Here is a 19194-nt window from a genome sequence, read left to right as displayed (position 1 = left end):
CCTGATGGCTCTGATGGGCAGATTGGAGGTAAAGCTGCCTGGAATGGCGGCTGTTCCTCTGAAGGCCTCTGATTCTGGTTGGATTATTTTAGTTTGTTGAATCGCACTCTTTCATCTCTCGCTCAGTGCCAGTTGATTCGGCTTTCCCTGATATCTTTGGAACCTGGTCATCTTCTTCTTTGAGGTTCGGCTTGAACCGTTCTTCCTCGTCACCATCTTTCTCAGCAGGATGCTGAGTCATCTTATCACCCCCTTTGTAGCAGTGGGAGTCATCATGGCATCTTTGCCAGTGTAAGAGTCTGTTGCTCTCAATAGTTGCTGGAATTAATCTTCAGCACGTTGGTGCATCGCAGGTCGGAGCTGCATGGCACATTAGATGGCACTGGAGGTCCGTAGTTAGACCACAAACGGAATACCAGAGAAAAGGCAGAACCGGCAGAGCGTACAGAAAGCAGGGCGCACCGCTCAAGTCTGCAGGGGCCCAGTAAAGGGCGCTTATGCAACACACAACACGCTAGTCTCATTGTAATACTAATGATAATACATTATAAATGATATTGACAAAAATAAGAGGAAATAACATGGAAATGGTGTGGATAAGTATTAACTTTCACAGTAATAATGGCCAGTGATGGCAAGTGGAATAATTTACTCTGCTAAACCTCTATCATGCTTCTGCCTCTTCCTCTTTTAAGTACAGTCTGAATTACTACACTGTGTCATAGCATCCTCAAGCAACTTGTTGGATTACCAAAATAAACTCTACCGGTCAATTTAATGTGGGTTTACATAAAAATGCTGTTGTGCCTTAAAAATTCCTTTAAATTTATTTTGACAATCTCCTTCTTCTAACAAACATTAGATGACAAATCTGCTGCAAACTTGTTCTCTTGCTCTGTGTAAGTACATGACTGTATGTTCGTCTCTCTTTTTATGACCACATGTCTTGTCTTGGTAAAGCCTGCAGCAGAAGGTGCAGTACTGTTTGGACGATGGGGTGAGGTTGCCCATGCATGAAAGGAAGATGCTTGAGATGGAAAACACTCAACTCCTGGAGCAGCAAGACCACAGCAGCAGGGTAGCATCATAAACACACACATGCACAATGCATGCACACATACACAAATACAGTCCAAAATTCATTAAAGTGGCCCCATTATGTTTTTCCACTTTTTCCCTCTCCTTTAGTGTGCTTTATATATTTTTTTTACTTGTAAAAGGTCCTTGGAGTGTAAAACCTGAAGTCCACGCCTAAAAGGAGTTACCCTCCCCCTCAGAAACACTGCTCCTGAGCAGCCTGAAACGGCTCATTTTAATTCTCTCCTTCACATCCGTAACATCAGAGAGAATTCAAATGAGCCGTTTCAGGCTGTGATGTAAAACTCATTTTTAACACTTGCCAGAGCAGTACAACGAAAACGTAATGTTGTGTTCGCTGCATTTAGCCAAGGACAGCTTCAACAGTGTTTTGAACCGCTCTGGAAGACGGGGCGAATTCTGTTTGTAAGGGGCGGGACACTTCCGACCAATCACAACAGAGCGGGTTAGCTGACCAATCAGGGCATACTTTGCTTTCTGGAGGGAGGAGCAAGCGCTACAACGGAGCATTTCAGAGAGAGGGTGAGAAGAGGTGCTGCAGGACAGCCAGGATGAGAAAAACAAGGAGGATTATGAGCATTAACGCATGTAAACATGTTGTAACTGTAACTTGAGATAAAAATATGCACCCGGAAAATAGCATAATGGGGCCTGTTTAACATGTTTTCTCTGCTCTCCACCAGCTAATTGAGCATCAGAAAGAACGGATTGAGAGACTGACCGTGCTGCTGACGGTAGGGTTCAAACTAATTCACACACTCAGAGATCTTCACAACTTTGAGCTCAACAGAATAAAGAAATGTGCCTAAATTTTAAAGCAACTACAGTAAAGTAGTGAGAATGAGTAGCCAAAACTGTACTCAAGTAAAAGGACAGTTAATTTGTAAAAACAAGTAGTCTTAGGCAGTTTCAACATTAGATAAAGGTAAAAGTGAATCTGCATTTATACTCATATAGTGAACTGTCACATTATCATGTCTTTGTTAGATAATTACTTCATTAAATTTAACCAAACACTGCTCCCTGCCACAAAATTTGCTTGTTTTTGTTTTTATGATTGAACAAATTAAATATAATTTATAGTTTGGTTTCAACAAGCTCCTGGCTGCAGACTTATATCTAACAGACAAAGAATGATATTGATCTTCTCATCTCACTCCCGGCAATAAATCAAAAGTTCTCCTCTTAGCCTCTTTTACCTCATTGTTTTGGTTGGCCGGCCAAAAATGTACCTTCTCTGTTCACTCTCAGCTCTCTCGTCAGCATCAATATGTGCTCTGTCCAGTACCGACAACAGACAGACACAGTTAGTGAGTGACTGGCTGGTGTAGGAAGTGGAACATTTATCAGGCCAGATGAAAGCTAACCTTGCAGCTGTTTAAACTGCTAACACTTATCACGTAGCTCTTTACATAATTTCATTGATCAGTGTTTGTGTATAATTTTCATTCAATCAGGAAATACAAAGGTTGAATGCAGAAGCTTTATTTGATTAAGACTTAGATGTGTAGGTATGGGGTTCTATAAATAGCAGTAGACGGGACCCTGACACTAGTGGGCTTTTTGGATTTAGCCAAACACACTGTCCATTATTTTGGTTGTTAGCCAAACACCGTCCATTCCGTTAGCTGTTAGCCAAACACCGTCCATTCCGTTAGCTGTTAGCCAAACACCACATCAATTCTATTATCTGTTGGCCAAACACACCGTCTGTTCTGTTAGCTGTTGGCCAACACACCAATTATTTTGTTATCTGTAAGCCAAACATACAGATGGGGTGACTGTGGCTCAGTGGTAGAGCACGGTCTTACTTCAATTGGTGGATCGGTGATTTGATCCCTGGCTCCGCTAGTTCATGTCGATGTGTCCTTGGCCAAGACACTTAACCCCAAATAGCTCCCAAATATATCTGTTAGCCAAACACACTGTCCATTCTGTTAAAAAACTGTTACCCCTACCGTTTCCCTGGGCACTGAGAGTAGTGAGTGAGGAGTCAGGCAGTCAATCGCTGTAGAAAACAGGTAATGAAAGGTGTTTTGGGGAGAGTTCCATGGGGACACTAATGCACGATCTGGTTCAGAACCTAGACCACACAGTTTAAATATATATTTGTTACTCAGTAGTTGAGTATACCCCCTCTCAACCTGAATTGTCCTTTCTGCTGGAGAAAGGCCATAGTCTCTGCCCTGACACACATGCTGTATATACTTCCTGTAAAAAATTTGCTACTCTACCTGTCACGCTCTGTGATTTGTTAGGCCACCAGTAAAAGACTGCAAAATAGAGGAGGCCTTTCACATGGACAGCAGACTTATAAGCTAGAAAAGGAGGACATCCTGGCCACTTCATCTAGAGCCGTCTCTCAGGTATCAGTGCTGGAATAGTTAACTTCAGGTCTTTCTGTCTAGTCTTGCTGCAGAACACATGAACTGAGGATGGACGTGTTTACTGACGGTGCTAGTGACTATGGTTAGGTTGTTCAGATGTCTTCTAGAATTTCAGCATAATCCAAACTGATCCAAACTGAACTTTGTGTCTGTATTAAACCACACCAACTCCTAAAGTCGTACATTATGTTTACCTTAGTGAGGATGTGTGGTTCACCTCATTGTTAGGTATGACCCATCTTTTAATAAGGTGTGATTGGTTGATCCAAAACCAAGGAAAATACACTGTTTGTGATAATGGGAATAGGCATTATCATAATAATATTAATAATTATATCAAACTTTATTTATATAGCACTTTTGAGAGACAATTACAAATTAGAAAGTTTAATGCAGAGAGACACGTCTTAAGAATAAATCAATTAATTAAAGCATCAAACAAGAAGACAAACGACTTAAAAGCCATGTTAGAAAAATGAGTCTTTAAAATAGTTTTAAAAGTGGACACTGGGCTATTAGAAATGTATGCATAAAATTCAATCTCTGTTCAGACATGGTGTAATTATGTTCTACTCTGTTAAATAAATTGAAAGCCATAATTTGAAAGTAGCTTGAAAACACAGGCCTACTTGTGCAGTAGCCTTTTTTTTTTTTTTTTTTTTTTTTTTTTTTTTTTTTTTACAAACGTTTGTTTATTTATCATGCTGATATTGACAGATTTCATCAGTTCTGTAATTGCTGGCCAGTCTATATATGTAGCATAGCTTTGGTTGTAAATATATAAACCAGCAAAGACTGTTGCATTTTTTCCAGTGGCCAGTATGTTAGTGTTGTGAGCACTACCATCTCTGGTGTTAAAGCATAACTGCGTTGGACGGGAGTTGTGAGCTTTTATCTAATTTGATCAACCCCAGTCATTAATCTGTAGCTTTTCATTAACTCGCTGCCATTCAGCGTCTGGAGAATATTACCTACCTTAAGAAACTCTTAGGCCTCAGAAATTTCTCCTTCCAACAATGAACCATGTTTCACCTAGGAGCTCTCTTATGGGCTAAATGGTAAATGGAAAAATGGTAAATGGACTGTACTTGTTTTGCACTTTTCTAGTCCTCTCCCCCATCAAAGCGCTTTTACACTACATGTCATCATTCCCCCATTCACAAACATTCATACACTGATGACAGAGGCTACCATGCAAGGTGCCACCTTCCCATCAGGACTATCTAACCTTTCAAGAACAGTCTGCGGGAGCAGGATGTTTGTGGCTTTGTGAATAACTTTTATCTTTACCAGGAGCTTGCCTTAACTGTAGGGTGGTCAAAAAATATGGCAGCTGTTCTGGTCTTCAACAAGCAAAGGACAGCTCATGTCACTCCACTATCGCCGTTTGACGTTTGGATCAGGCCACCAGATTGCCATTTATTAAGCAAAAAGAATTAGCAAAATTAGTATTCTTACTTTCCTTCCTTAATATAGATCTATTCCCTCTTTCTCTCCATTGTTTCCCAGTCACATGTGCTAAAAAAAGGTTTCCCCCATTTTTATTTCTTTGGACAAAGACGACCCCTCCTCCAGCATATCAGATCATAATCAATTTTGTCACATTTAGATGACTTTCAGGCGTGGTCTATTTTAGATAAACTTGAATGTTTTATGCTTTTGGTCATTTTCCCAGTTTTCACACTGTAAATTAAATAAGTACATGTAGCTTTATTGATCAACTCTCAAGGATTTAACTGTCTCCTCAAAACAATCAACATTTGGGAGGATACATCATGCTGTGAGAAACTACTTAGCCTAGCTTACTAACATTAGCAGTGATTCCTAACTTTTTTGTTTTATTTGTTTTGTTTTTTCAATATTATTTTAATATAATATGCACACTCACCAGCATACATCATCATCATGAATCATTTGAGACCACTGTCTGCCCTTTTTTTCATGAAAAGGGAGAGGGAAGAAATGCTCTGTTTATTTGTTTATATTGTAAACCTTTTTTCTTGGTTTTTTCTTCTTATTTATTTTCAAATTTTATTAATTTATTTTAATTGTCACCATCATCCCAAAATAAATTAGTTTGAGTGGACAATCCTTATAGGGGCACTTTAGCTCCCACCAACTCTCTGAAGACACACAATAAGGTTTATTTGCAAGCATGACAGCAATAGTCTGCAATTTGATCCAAGGGGTACTATCAAAACTGGATATATTTTGAATTTACAAGGATTCTCTAAAATCAGCAGGGGGAGGCATGTAGAAACAGCTGTTTACCTCTGTTAACTCTTCTGTTGACCGTCCCTTCTCTTTCCTGACGTTCCCTTTATTTCTGTGATGTGCTACAATGTGGATGATGGATTTTGGACCCAAAATTAACGCAACCGTGTCTCTTTTTCTATCGATCTCCGCTCCATGTCATTACAATTGACAGCAAACAAACACACACACACACACACACACACACACACACACACACACACACACACACACACACACACACACACACACACACACACACACACACACACACACACACACACACACACACACACACACACACACAACAAACAGCGCTGTCCATTATTCTGGAACAAGATCTAAGCAATAGTTACATGTATGAAAAAATACATAATTTTGCTGATCAGTTGACTATAAGCAAGACTTAATTCAACCTTGTAAATTCTTAGTCGGGGACACCCCTACTCATTTGCTTAGAAAGGAGTACATTTTGTGCCAAATGTCTGCATGATACCTAATAAGTGCAAATATCACAGGAGCACCTAGATACTGTTTGCTTGGCAACGTAGTTTTAGCTGTATTGAGAATTACACAATTTCTTTTTCTCTTATACAAATAAGACTAAAAGCAACAGCAAGTTTAGCAGCTGCAAAAACCACACAATACTTATGGCCCTTCAGTGTTTTGTTCATTGGTTCTATCAAGTGTTACTTTGTATTTTATAGGACGATATGTTGTGATGGCAAATCACCACACTGGTAAACCTCATTGGAACATATAGTCCTAAAGGCTGCACCAGTCTGATACGGTTTGTGCCAGTTCCGACTTATTTTTACAAATTTGACCCATCCACAGTGAATACTGCTCCTTTGTCACTGTGTCATAACATTTCAACATAAATATATTGTATAATAAATGTATAATTCAAATATTTTTCATTGGTCCACTGATGATGAAGTGTAGTTACACAAAGTTTCATGTTACTTACAGAGGGATGATTGCATACAGAGATTGAGAGATATGGAGATCGTTTCAACTGAAAAAGTTTGCACTTATATAACATCAACACAATCTATCTGGAGAAGGAAAGTTGGACCTGAGGGTCAGGCTTCCTGCTGCATGCAACTAAAATATGTGCCTTTGTTTCCCTCTGAGAAGCAGCGGCAGGTGTATGAAGGGCTGTTGGTGCATCCCCGGTCCCATGTGGAGATGCCTGAAGTAGGCCGGCTGCTGAAAGAGATGTCCCTGTGTCTACTGGACCTCCAGGCTCTCTGTAGCATCCTGGCTCAGAGAGCGCAGGGGAAAGAGCCCAACCTGTCTCTGCTACTGGGCATGAAATGTATGTGGTAAACACACATACACACATACAGTCTTTATGCAAGGCTTTGAGTAATGGTAAATAGTGAGGTATTTATCTATGACTAGGACAAAGGGTCGTGCATAAGCAGTGGAAAAAAAGCCTAACTGTCACCTCATTTGATTTATCAGAGTTCTGTTATGTCTGAGTGAATGGCAACTGTGGAGCATCAAAGTCTATGAATCATGTTCATTTAAACTTTGACTCAGTGCCTAAAGAACTGAACATTCATGGAATTCTTTCAGATTTTCACTATTAAATAATGTTTCCACAGATCTAGATTCCTTGTGCACCGAAAGGAAAAATAGATCACTGTAGAGCAGGGGTGTCCAAACTTTTTTCACTGAGGGCCACATATAGAAAAATATACGAAAGGCTGGGCCACTCACTAGCGGTGAGGTATATCGCCTCACCTCTAGTGTATTAAAGTTAACAAAATCAATCAAATGTAGGTAAATTATGCTTGATATTTGAATATGCTTAAAGAAAAAAACATCACAACTTTCCATTAATGGGTTTTCATTTATTTTGTTATAAAAATGGTTGGCAGCTCATTTTCAAAACAGCAGCCTGAGATTGCTTCTTACAATGATGGTGATCCTTCACAGCCCTGTATACAGAGAGGGGGAGAGAGAATAGGGGGACAAAGGGATGGGTATATTTAAGCTTGTTATACAAATAGGTTATTGGGGTTGTTAACAAATTAACTAACGTGGATTTATTCGAGCCGTATGAACCAAAAATAAACAATTTTACTGTGATTTAATTGCAATAAATGTACAAAAAGGGACGCTGAAATAACAACATGTAAAAAGTCAGAATTCAGGTGGTTTGTAAAAAGTCAGAATTCATGTTTTGTTAGTTCTCTCTGCAGGAGGAGAAGGAAATCACTTTATAAAAGCTTGTTTTGTGAACGGAGCTCGGATCGATGACAGAGTGACAGGAGGAGAAGCTCAACGCTGATTGGCTGTCGCAACACAGCGTCCCGCGAATATTTCACCTGATTCGCGCCGCCAGGCTCGAGTTCGCATCTACTCGCGAATATTCGCGTCTGTGCATTGACTTTACATGTAAACTAGACGCGCGAAATATTCGCTTCGCTTTTGGTGTGAATGCAGCATTAAGTGCAAGTAAAATTGTTTATTTTCGGTTCATACGGCTCGAATAAATCCACGTTAGTTAATTTGTTAACAACCCCAATAACTTATTTGTATAACTAGCTTAGATATACCCATCCCCTTGTCCCCCTATTCTCTCTCCCCCTCTCTATATACAGGGCTGTGAAGGATCACCATCCTGAGTAAGAAGCAATCTCAGGCTGCTGTTTTGAAAATGAGCTGCCAACCGTTTTTATAACAAAATAAATGAAAACCCATGTGTGGGCCATATTCCATTATGTTTTTAGAATTTGTAGCAGGCCAATTAAAAATGGGGCCGTAGTTTGGACACCCCTGCTGTAGAGCAATCAGTTTCTTAACAAATTAAGTGAAAAGAAAAATGGGGAGGAAATGTAAATGAGCTGTTGATTAGGTCCATTAGTTAATAGTTTCAACTATTTGTTTCTGCATTTTGAGATGCGAGATGTTAATTGGAGAGCTTTAGAAGTAGCTTTGTCGGTAGGTATGAGTATGAACAGTCTTTATGCTAAGCACTTCCTGACTCCAGCTCCGCAGTGAACACTCACAGAGGGCCATCAGTTAGCTCATCTCACAAGAAAGCAAATAAGCACATTTCTCCAAACTTCAAACTATTTATTTAACCAGAAAGCAATTCAAAGTCTACATACGTGTGTGCTTACATGGATATTTGTCACCAATCTGGTCCATTCTGGCAATGTCTCTCTACTGTCTTCTTTTAAAGTAGCTAGTGCCACCTTGTAGCAAGTAAACAAGTCAAAAAGCAAAGTGTTAGTTGTAAGAGTACAAGTCTTTAAACTAAATCTCAGTTGTTACATGACTTCCCCATTCCTGAATGGACCTTTTGCTTGGTTACTGTTGCTAGGCCTGTCAAGCTTTCGCATCCGACATATATGGTGTTTTCAACATTATCAGTGAGAGATAACAGCAGATTTCCTGAATAATTGTGCGAACAGAAGTATACAGAAAGGACAAGGATATGCATTGGAGAGCTAACGTTACATTCACAACATCATTTGTTGGCGGAGTATTGAGAATGAAGAGGAAATCCTCACCAGCCCCAATGCAAATGTCTACACCCCATGTATTGACTACTCAACTAAAGAACAAACATGTACAGGAACAACAATGCTTCTGAAAAGCAGGGTAAGTCAAGATAATGTTGTATTTTTTTAAGCTAAATAACTAAGCTAATTAACGTTTAACTTAAAGTTATGACTCCCTATAGCTTTCATTATCTAATATAAAGCCAAACTATTCCACTTATCAATTTGTGTAAAACATGCCAGGATATTGCTTGCACACCCTGGGCTTGCTCCATACTCTGGATATCATATTAATAAACAAAGTTATTAATGATAACAAAACAAACTTTTGTTGCTACGTGTTAAGCAAGCTAACGTTATTAGTGTCTTTACTTGGAGCAAACAAAATCGTTTTTGTTGATCTTCAATGGATTCAGCTGTGAGTGAGGTCTTCATCCTGGTTAAATCCATATCCAACATGTCTCCTCTTTCGATTCTGGCTCCTGGAAGGCGTAAAATACGACTACCTCCTCTAAACTTTGAAGTTATCTGCTGTCATACACATCGCTGAAAGCTTGACAGGCCTCCTGCGCCTAGTAACGGTTGCTAACAAAGGATTGGACAGTGGCTGTTCTAGGGAGGGGCTTAGCTAGGGTTCAGTTGACTAGGTAACAGTCTGGCACACTGTATATTATGTGCTACCTTGTGATAACGCTTTGCAATCTGCTGCCTCTGTCCAGCATTGAGTGTTTCGGCGGAGGACAGTGACTGCAGAGTGGTGGAGGAAGAAGAAGTGAGGTTCAAGCTGCTAGAGGTCGGCCAGCTCAGGAGAGACATCGATGACCTGAGGAAAAGCATCTCAGACCGCTACGCTCAGTGCAAGGGTGACAGCTGTGTCTCCCAGTGACACCCAGTACCCTCCCTGTGTGTTTCAACTTCCTCATAAAAAAATGATACCAACAGTGTTACCTACATAGTGTGGTTTGTACATGATGGACAATGTTAGTGTGTCATGTTTTTCAGTCTACCCCCATTCAGAGTGATTGGCCTCCAGCGTTTAACCAAAGCAAGCCACAGACAACAGAAAAAAATAACTGATAGAATGTGCATAACTGAAAAAGAATGTGGAGAGAGATAAGGCATCAGACCAGCCAGGGTGTCTAAACTGATGTTCTTTGATTAAGAAGTGATTTATTCCTGAGCGGACAGACATTATTATAGCTGCACTGAAGGACCGAACACGGCATAGTTTGAGACAGCTTGATTACTGATAAAACACTGAGAATTTGATATTTTCAAATGAAAACTAGTTTGCTTTACAGAAGCTCATGCACATTAATTAAAGAGAGATTGAAGAGCTTGAATGTGTGAACACTCAATAGTGCTGTGTTACAGTGATGGCAGACTAACACAGCTCAGCAAAACTTAGGCATCAGAAGTAGAGTGGGTCATCTTCCAATCAGAAGAACGGGGTTCGATCTCTGGCTCCTCCTTGGGCAAGACACTGAACCCAAATTTGAACTAAATGTATAAATTAAAGCACTTTCAACATCCCATGTCTATGTCTTTTTCTAAAAACTTTCAAGGATTCAGTTGTTTCTTTCAAATTCACCAACTTTCCAGAATTTTAAGGACCCATGGGAACCAGCAGTAATTAATATTTTTGTATTGACAGTGGACCAAATCATTTGTAATGCTAAACTGACAGAGAAACTGCATTTCTCCTATTCTTTATGAAGGGTTATATTCATATCTGCAAAATTTGTAAATGTGCAACTGTTTGCTAACACATTCACCATAACAATTTTATAAGATGATATGTCAATAATGTATTTACAGCTTTTAAATAAATACTACCAGCTTGGAAAAGAGCACATTCAGGCATAGTCTGAGTGATTGTGGTGTGACTGATATACAATAAATATGAATGTTCAAACTGGATATGTACATTGACCGTCGTAATTCCAGCTGCAGCTATGTGGATCTCATGCACCTCTCCTGTGCTGCATATCAGACTTCTAGACGTTACATAACCATAATGTCTGAATAAGCAATACGAGCTGTGCAGATGTGCTTATAAACACCGGATGAAAGTCAACCATAGGACTCCTTTGTATTCAATGGGCAGACAATAAATAATGCACAAATGACTCATCAGTTGATAAAGCTGTTTGTCAAACCAAAAGAAAACTAAACAATTCAGGTTTTGTTTGATTGCTTATATGTACAGTCATCAAAATGATTTGGCATCATGTTATGTATCATTTTCCATTTGTCACTTTTGAAATGCTTATTGTTTCCAGTTGCAGTTGGAGGAATCTTGCAGCCAAAGCTAAAAGAGCAAACTGAAACAGCACATGCACTTTTTGGTCGATTCAGTCTTCTTAGCACCCAGGCATGTTAGAGAATTAATTAGTTCCACTACCAAGCCTGAGCTATCAAACAAACTGTCAGATATGTTTTGTCCGTATGATTTCATTGGCTTTTACCATGTAAGTACTCTAGGTAAATGGTTAAAGGGCTGTACTTGTATAGCGCTTTTCTTGTCTTCCGACCACTCAAAGTGCTTATGTCATCATTCACCCATTCACACCCATTCATACACTGATGGGAGGGGCTACCATATAAGGGGCCACCTGCCCATCAGGACACTAACTAACAGTAATTCACAAACAGACATATAAGTGTCTTACCCCAGAACACATCAACATGGACTGCCTGAGCCGGGAATCAAACCACAGATCTTCTGATTGGAGGACAACCCTGCTCTGGTAGAGGCTGGTTAGCCACAGTCGCCCCAATGGTAACCCTGACAACCTAAACCAAAGGTCTGTTGTGGTTGCAGTTGGTGTTTTCAGTCCACAAGTCACTGGATAGCTTGTTCCTCTGTATGAGAAACGTTTTTTTCTCATACACTGCCAAAGGAATGTTTATAAACAATGATATGATTTGATCTTATTTGTTCAAATGGAAAATAAAATTACTTTTCTAAAGAATTTGTAAGATTTCTTACAAACTGGTGTCAGAATACTTGCAGTAAATTGAATGTGCTTTATTCCATGCGCAGAAGGAGCATGGAATATCTCCTATTTACCATATCATATGTCACCAACATGTTCAAATTTGCTAGGTTTTATGGATTATAAAGCATTAACAGTGTGAGGCAGAGACACGAGTTCAAGACATTCAGGTCACTGCCTGTATTTTTGAACATGAAAAAATATTAAAAAATGTCTAGGCATCACAATAGGTCATAGATTTTGATATGTAGCTTCATCAATAAGATAAGATAATCCTTTATTAGTCCCGCAGCAGGGAAATTTACAGGATTACAGCAGCAAAGAGGATAGTGCAAACAAGATGGTATATACCATCCGCTTTCCCCCAGGACACATGGAAGACTGTCATGTACCCGAGCAGATTGGGCTCATTGGGGATGGAGTGCTGCTGGGGGCAGGAAGCTGGGGACTGTGGAGACACAAGAGGGGGCAGCGATGGTGCTGTGTTTTTGGGCAACAGAGGTGATGGTCAGTTGGGAATATACTGAAGTGCCGCCACATGGTTGCACAAAGCTGCTGTAGCTGCCACACTGGCAGCTTTGTAGCTGCACAGGATGAGACTGCTTTCCCAAGTATTTCGAATTAAATTTTATAGGATGGTTGTATTCCTCCGTTCAACGACTTTGATGCATTGGCATTACATTACATTACATTAGTCATTTAGCAGACGCTTTTATCCAAAGCGACTTACAATAAGTGTATTCAACATAGGTATTCAAGAGAACTACTAGTCACCAGAAGTCATAAGTGCATCTCCTTTCTTAAACAAGCATCTAAAAGCATAAACCAGAGCAAAAGTATAGTGCAGAAGCAAATTACTACAAATACAATAAGTGCAACAAACCAATACGAATACAATTAGTGCAACGAACTGATTCGAATACAATAAATGCAACAAACTAATACGAATACAATAAGTGCTAAGAGGAAGGCTCAGGGTAGTACTTCTTGAAGAGGTGAGTTTTCAGCCTGCGCCTAAAGATGGGCAGCGACTCTGCTGTCCTGATGTCAGTGGGGAGTTCATTCCACCACTGTGGGGCCAGGACAGAAAAAAGCTGTGACCGGGTCGATCGGCCGCAGGGACCTCTGAGCGACGGGGCAACCAATCGCCCCGAGGTAGCAGAGCCAAGTGGTCGGGCGGGGGTGTAGGGAGATAGGAAGGAGCTGTTCCTTTCACTGCCCTGTAGGCTAGCACCAGAGTCTTAAACTGGATGCAAGCTCTTACAGGGAGCCAGTGTAGAGAACGGAGAAGAGAAGTTGTGTGGGAGAACTTGGGGCGATTGAACACCAGACGAGCTGCAGCTTTCTGGACAAGCTCCAGGGGTCTGATGGCCGACGCCGGGGCTCCGGCAAGTAGTGAGTTGCAGTAGTCCAGGCGGGAGATGACAAGAGCCTGGATGAGCACCTGCGCCGTCTCGTCAGTGAGGAAGGGGCGAATCCTCCTGATGTTGTAGAGGAGGAATCTGCAGCGTGTGACCGATGCAATGTTTGCTAAGAACGACAGTTGGTCGTCCAGGGTCACACCCAGATTCCTCGCAGTCCGAGTTGGCGTCACCTTTGGCATGTGTACAGATTGTAAAGCCCTCTGAGGCAAATTTGTAATTTGTGATTCTGGGCTATACAAAATAAACTGAATTGAATTGAATTGAACCACGGTATCATCAATGGTGATGGACAGGTCTCGGTGCGGGCAACCCTTCCCCGGGAGGAACAGTAGCTCGGTTTTGTCCAGGTTGAGCTTCAGGTGGTGTGTCGCCATCCACTTCGAGATGTCAGCCAAGCACGCAGCAATGCGTGCCTCCACTTGGGTGTCAAATGACAAGACCTCCACAATGGTAGGAGAAGTCAGAATAACAGAACCCAGAGATGTTGTGTAGAGCGAGAAGAGAAGGGGGCCCAGAACTGAACCTTGCAGAACCCCCGTAGTCATCATGCGTGGTTCCGACACGGCCCCCCTCCATGTCACCTGGTAGGATCGATCTGTCAGGTAGGATGCAAACAGGGAGAGTGCAGAGCCTGAGACGCCCATCCCCTCGAGGGTGGAGAGGAAGATCTGGTGGTTCACCGTGTCAAACGCCGCTGACAGGTCCAGGAGAATCAGGACAGAGGAGAGAGAGTTCGCTCTCGCGGCGTGAAGCGACTGTCACCGCAAGGATGGCTGTCTCTGTCGAGTGACCCACCTTGAACCCGGACTGGTGGGGGTCCAAGAGGTTGTTCTGGTGGAGGTAGGAAGACAGTTGGTTAAAGACAGCACGTTCAAGTGTTTTGGATAGAAAGGGTAGAAGAGAAACCGGTCTGAAGTTCTTGACATCAGAGGGGTCAAGTGATGGTTTCTTCAGAAGGGGGGTGACTCTGGCAGTCTTGAAAGCCGAGGGAAAGCATCCCGAAACAAGAGATGTGTTGATGAGGTGGGTGAGGAAAGGAAGGAGTTCAGTCACAATGGACTGAAGAAGAGAGGAGGGGATCGGGTCAAGGGAGCACGTGGTGGGGAGGTTGGATGTAACAAGGTTGAGGACCTCGTTAGGGGAAAGAGGAGCAAGATAGGGTAAGATGGGGTGTGGAGAGGGAAGGGGGAGCTGAGGGTGAAGAGCTGGAGAGGCTAGAAAGGGTGGAGAGAGGGGGCTGAGAGAAGGAGGATCTGATATCGTTTACCTTCTTGTCAAAGAAGTTGGCGAAATCATCAGGGAGAAGGGAGGAAGTAGGAGGAGGGGGTGTGGGTTGGAGGAGTGAAGAGAAAGTTTCGAAGAGTTTTTTAGGATTGGAAGCAGAGGTTAGGATTTTAGAGCGGAAGAAAGCCGCTTTAGCAGTAGATAGAGAGGAGGAAAAAGTGGAAAGGAGAGATTGGAAGTTAAGAAGGTCCTCTGGGAGTTTGCCTTTTCTCCATTTACGCTCAGCCGCTCTTAGGCTCCGTCTATCAGTTCGCACTGAGTCCGACAGCCATGGGGCAGGTGGAGTTGGCCGTGCAGGCCTGGAAGTGAAGGGACAGAGGTTGTCCAAAGAAGAGGAAAGGGTGGAGAGGAGAAGATCCGTAGCAGTATTGGGAGATAGGAGAGAGAAGATTTCAGGGTCAGGGAGGGCAGAGGTAACGGAAGAGGAAAGATCAGCGGGGGAGAAGGAGCGGAGATGACTATGGGTAGAAACCATGTGGGTAGGTGGAGGAAGTAAGGGGGAGAGGAGAGGGAGAGGGAGTAGGACATGAAATAGTGGTCCGAGAGCTGGAGGGGAGTGACAGAGAGGTTAGCAGTAGAACAGTGTCTAGTGAAGATAAGATCCAGCTGGTTGCCGGCCTTGTGGGTAGGAGGAGAAGAGGAGTGGTAAAGGTCAAAGGAGGAGAGGAAGGAAAGAAGAGGTTCTAACTTATCAGTCTGGATGTTGAAGTCGCCGAGCAGGATTAGTGCGGAGCCATAGTCATGGAAGTGCGAGACTAGTGTGTCAAGCTCCTCCAGGAACTCACCAAGGGGGCCAGGTGGGCGATACACAACAGCAATGGTGAGCTTGACTGGATTAACTGACAAATGTAGCTTCAGACCAGAGGCTTTGGAGAAAGTATGAAGCGTTTGTTGTGTCAAGGGGACTTCAGAGAGTTGCTTCACAAAGATTATTGCATCATTTTCCTTAGTGTTTCCTAAGTGCATCTAATATTTTATTTTTTAATAAAGATAGAAGTAATTTCTATTGCTATTATAAAGAGAACTAGAGGAACAGGACAGCCCTGCTTAAGGCCTCGGGGGATTGTAAATGGGGGTGATGCACCTCCTAGTAAAGAAACTGAAACTGTGTTTTCGTAGTGATTCTATAATGTTTCAAAATGTATCCCCAGAACCTAATGACCTTAAACAGCAGAAAATAAAACTGGTACTCAATTGTATCAAATGCTTTATAAAAGACAAGAAATAATAATTTTAAAAAAAACATCAAGAGATTATTTACAAATATTGGATACCTACGGAATTCAAGTTATTATACCTTGTTTCATATTGGAAGGAAGTGTCAGAATGTGTCTATTAAGATGTCCAAAAAAATGTCATCAGGATTTGTCTAAATATTAACTCTTTATCGCTTTATCCAGTTCAATTCAATTCAATTCAGTTTATTTTGTATAGCCCAGAATCACAAATTACAAATTTGCCTCAGAGGGCTTTACAATCTGTACACATGCGACATCCTCTGTCCCGGAACCCTCACATCGGCACAGGAAAAACTCCCCTAAAAAAGCCCTTTAATAGGGAGAAAAAAGGAAGAAACCTATGGGAGAGCGACAGAGGAGGGATCCTTCTCCCAGGATGGACAGAATGCAATAGATGGCATGTGTACAGAATGAACAGCATAACAGAGATACAACACATTCAATGTATATGACATAAATGATTCATATAATAAGACTACTTATAATAACAGCAGCAATTATTATAGTAGAATTATAATTATGAAATAGGGATAGTAATGTGATTAATAATAATAATCGAAGTAGCAGTGGGTGTCAGTCGGCTCACAGCAGGAGGCACGACTACGGTCCAGGTACCACAACGATTCATGGAAACCTGCAAAGCGAGAAAGCAAAAAGGGCTTCAGGGTGGAAGTAAAGCTAATATGCGTAATGGTACAGGAAATAGTAATAGTAATGTGACTAGTAATAATAATGGTGGTAGCAGTCGGTGTCAGCAGGGCCATAGCAGGATGCACGACCACAGTCCAGGTACAGCCACGATTAATAGAAGCCTGCGAAGCGAGAAAGCACAAAGACTCCAGGGTAGAAGCAAAGTCAACAAGCGTAATAGTACAGCGAATAATAATAGTAAAGTGACTAATAATGATAGTGGTAGTAGCAGTGGGTGTCAGCAGGGCCTCAGCAGGTGGCATGATGACAGTCCAAATATAACCCTGATTCCTGGGAACCTGCGAGGCGAGAAAGCACAAGGACTCCGGGGAAGAAGCAAAATCAGTAATGTGCATAAATAGGAGATTAATACATAAAGAAGGAGTGAGAGAAGAGGAGAGAGGAGCTCAATGTATCCTACGTAGTCCCCCGGCTGTCTAGGCATATAGCAGCATATATAGGGGCTGGACCAAGGCGAACCAGAACCAGCCCTAACTACAGTGGGTACGGAAAGTATTCAGACCCCTTTAAATTTTTCACCCTTTGTTTCATTGCAGCCATTTACTAAAATCGAAAAAGTTCATTTTTTTTTCGCATTAATGTACACTCAGCAACCCATCTTGACAGAAAAAACCAGAAATGTAGAAATTCTTGCAAATTTATTAAAAAAGAAAAACTGAAATATCACATGGTCATAAGTATTCAGACCCTTTGCTCAGTATTGAGTAGAAGCACCCTTTTGAGCTAGTACAGCCATGAGTCTTCTTGGGAATGATGTAACAAGTTTCTCACACCTGGATTTGGGGATCCTCTGCCATTCTTCCTTGCAGATCCTCTCCAGTTCTGTCAGGTTGGATGGTGAACATTGGTGCTCAATTGGGTTTAGGTCAGGGCTCTGGCTGGGCCAGTCAAGAATGGTCACAGACTTGTTCCGAAGCCACTCCTTTGTTATTTTAGCTGTGTGCTTCGGGTCATTGTCTTGTTGGAAGGTGAACCTTCGGCCCAGTCTGAGGTCCTGAGCACTCTGGAGGAGGTTTTCTTCCAGGATATCTCTGTACTTGGCCGCATTCATCTTTCCTTCAATTGCAACCAGTCGTCCTGTCCCTGCAGCTGAAAAACACCCCCATAGCATGATGCTGCCACCACCATGTTTCACTGTTGGGATTGTATTGGGCAGGTGATGAGCAGTGCCTGGTTTTCTCCACACATACCGCTTAGAATTAACGCCAAAAAGTTCAATCTTGGTCTCATCAGACCAGAGAATCTTATTTCTCATAGTTTGGGAGTCCTCCATGTGTTTTTTGGCAAACTCTATGCGGGCTTTCATATGTCTTGCACTGAGGAGAGGCTTCCGTCGGGCCACTCTGCCATAAAGCCCCGACTGGTGGAGGGCTGCAGTGATAGTTGACTTTGTGGAACTTTCTCCCATCTCCCTACTGCATCTCTGGAGCTCAGCCACAGTGATCTTTGGGTTCTTCTTTACCTCTCTCACCAAGGCTCTTCTCCCACGATTGCTCAGTTTGGCTGGACGGCCAGGTCTAGGAAGAGTTCTGGTCATCCCATACTTCTTCCATTTAAGGATTATGGAGGCCACTGTGCTCTTAGGAACCTTGAGTGCTGCAGAAATTCTTTTGTAACCTTGGCCAGATCTGTGCCTTGCCACAATTCTGTCTCTGAGCTCCTTGGGCAGTTCCTTCGACCTCATGATTCTCATTTGTTCTGACATGCACTGTGAGCTGTAAGGTCTTATATAGACAGGTGTGTGCCTTTCCTAATCAAGTCCAATCAGTTTAATTAAACACAGCTGGACTCCAATGAAGGAGTAGAACCATCTCAAGGAGGATCAGAAGAAATGGACAGCATGTGAGTTAAATATGAGTGTCACAGCAAAGGGTCTGAATACTTATGACCATGTGATATTTCAGTTTTTCTTTTTTAATAAATTTGCAAAAATTTCTACATTTCTGTTTTTTTCTGTCAAGATGGGTTGCTGAGTGTACATTAATGCGAAAAAAAATGAACTTTTTCGATTTTAGCAAATGGCTGCAATGAAACAAAGAGGGTTTAAAGGGGTCTGAATACTTTCCGTACCCACTGTATAAGCGCTATCAAAAAGGAAGGTCTTAAGCCTGCTCTTAAAAATGGTGAGTGTGTCTGCCCCCCGGACTGAAACTGGAACCTGGTTCCACAGAAGAGGAGCCTGATAACTGAAGGCTCTGGCTCCCATCCTACTTTTATATACTCTAGGAACCACAAGTAACCCTGCATTGATTGAGCGCAGCTCTCTAATTGGTTAATAT

The 19194-nt window shown here is 41.9% G+C and overlaps 1 protein-coding gene across 4 annotated transcripts in view; it reads left to right on the top strand.

The window, feature by feature from the left end:
• cep85l (centrosomal protein 85, like) overlaps window positions 1-11136 on the top strand; it is a 30562-nt gene extending 19426 nt beyond the window's left edge. For 3 of the 4 annotated variants that reach the window (XM_054617970.1, XM_054617969.1, XM_054617971.1), the window contains 4 exons: window positions 961-1078; window positions 1782-1832; window positions 6879-7059; window positions 9979-11136. In XM_054617970.1, coding sequence (XP_054473945.1) covers window positions 961-1078; window positions 1782-1832; window positions 6879-7059; window positions 9979-10145 — 517 coding nt within the window. In that variant the 3' untranslated portion in view covers window positions 10146-11136. Of the gene's footprint in view, window positions 1-960; window positions 1337-1781; window positions 1833-6878; window positions 7060-9978 lie in introns of those variants that run through there. The other variant, XM_054617972.1, reaches the window with a different exon arrangement.
• The last annotated feature ends 8058 nt before the right edge of the window (window positions 11137-19194 follow it).

This window comes from Anoplopoma fimbria, chromosome 18 (assembly GCF_027596085.1).
Source record: "Anoplopoma fimbria isolate UVic2021 breed Golden Eagle Sablefish chromosome 18, Afim_UVic_2022, whole genome shotgun sequence".
NCBI lineage: Eukaryota > Metazoa > Chordata > Actinopteri > Perciformes > Anoplopomatidae > Anoplopoma > Anoplopoma fimbria.
Note: the sequence above shows the minus strand (reverse complement) of the source record. Positions and strands in the feature narration are given on the sequence as shown.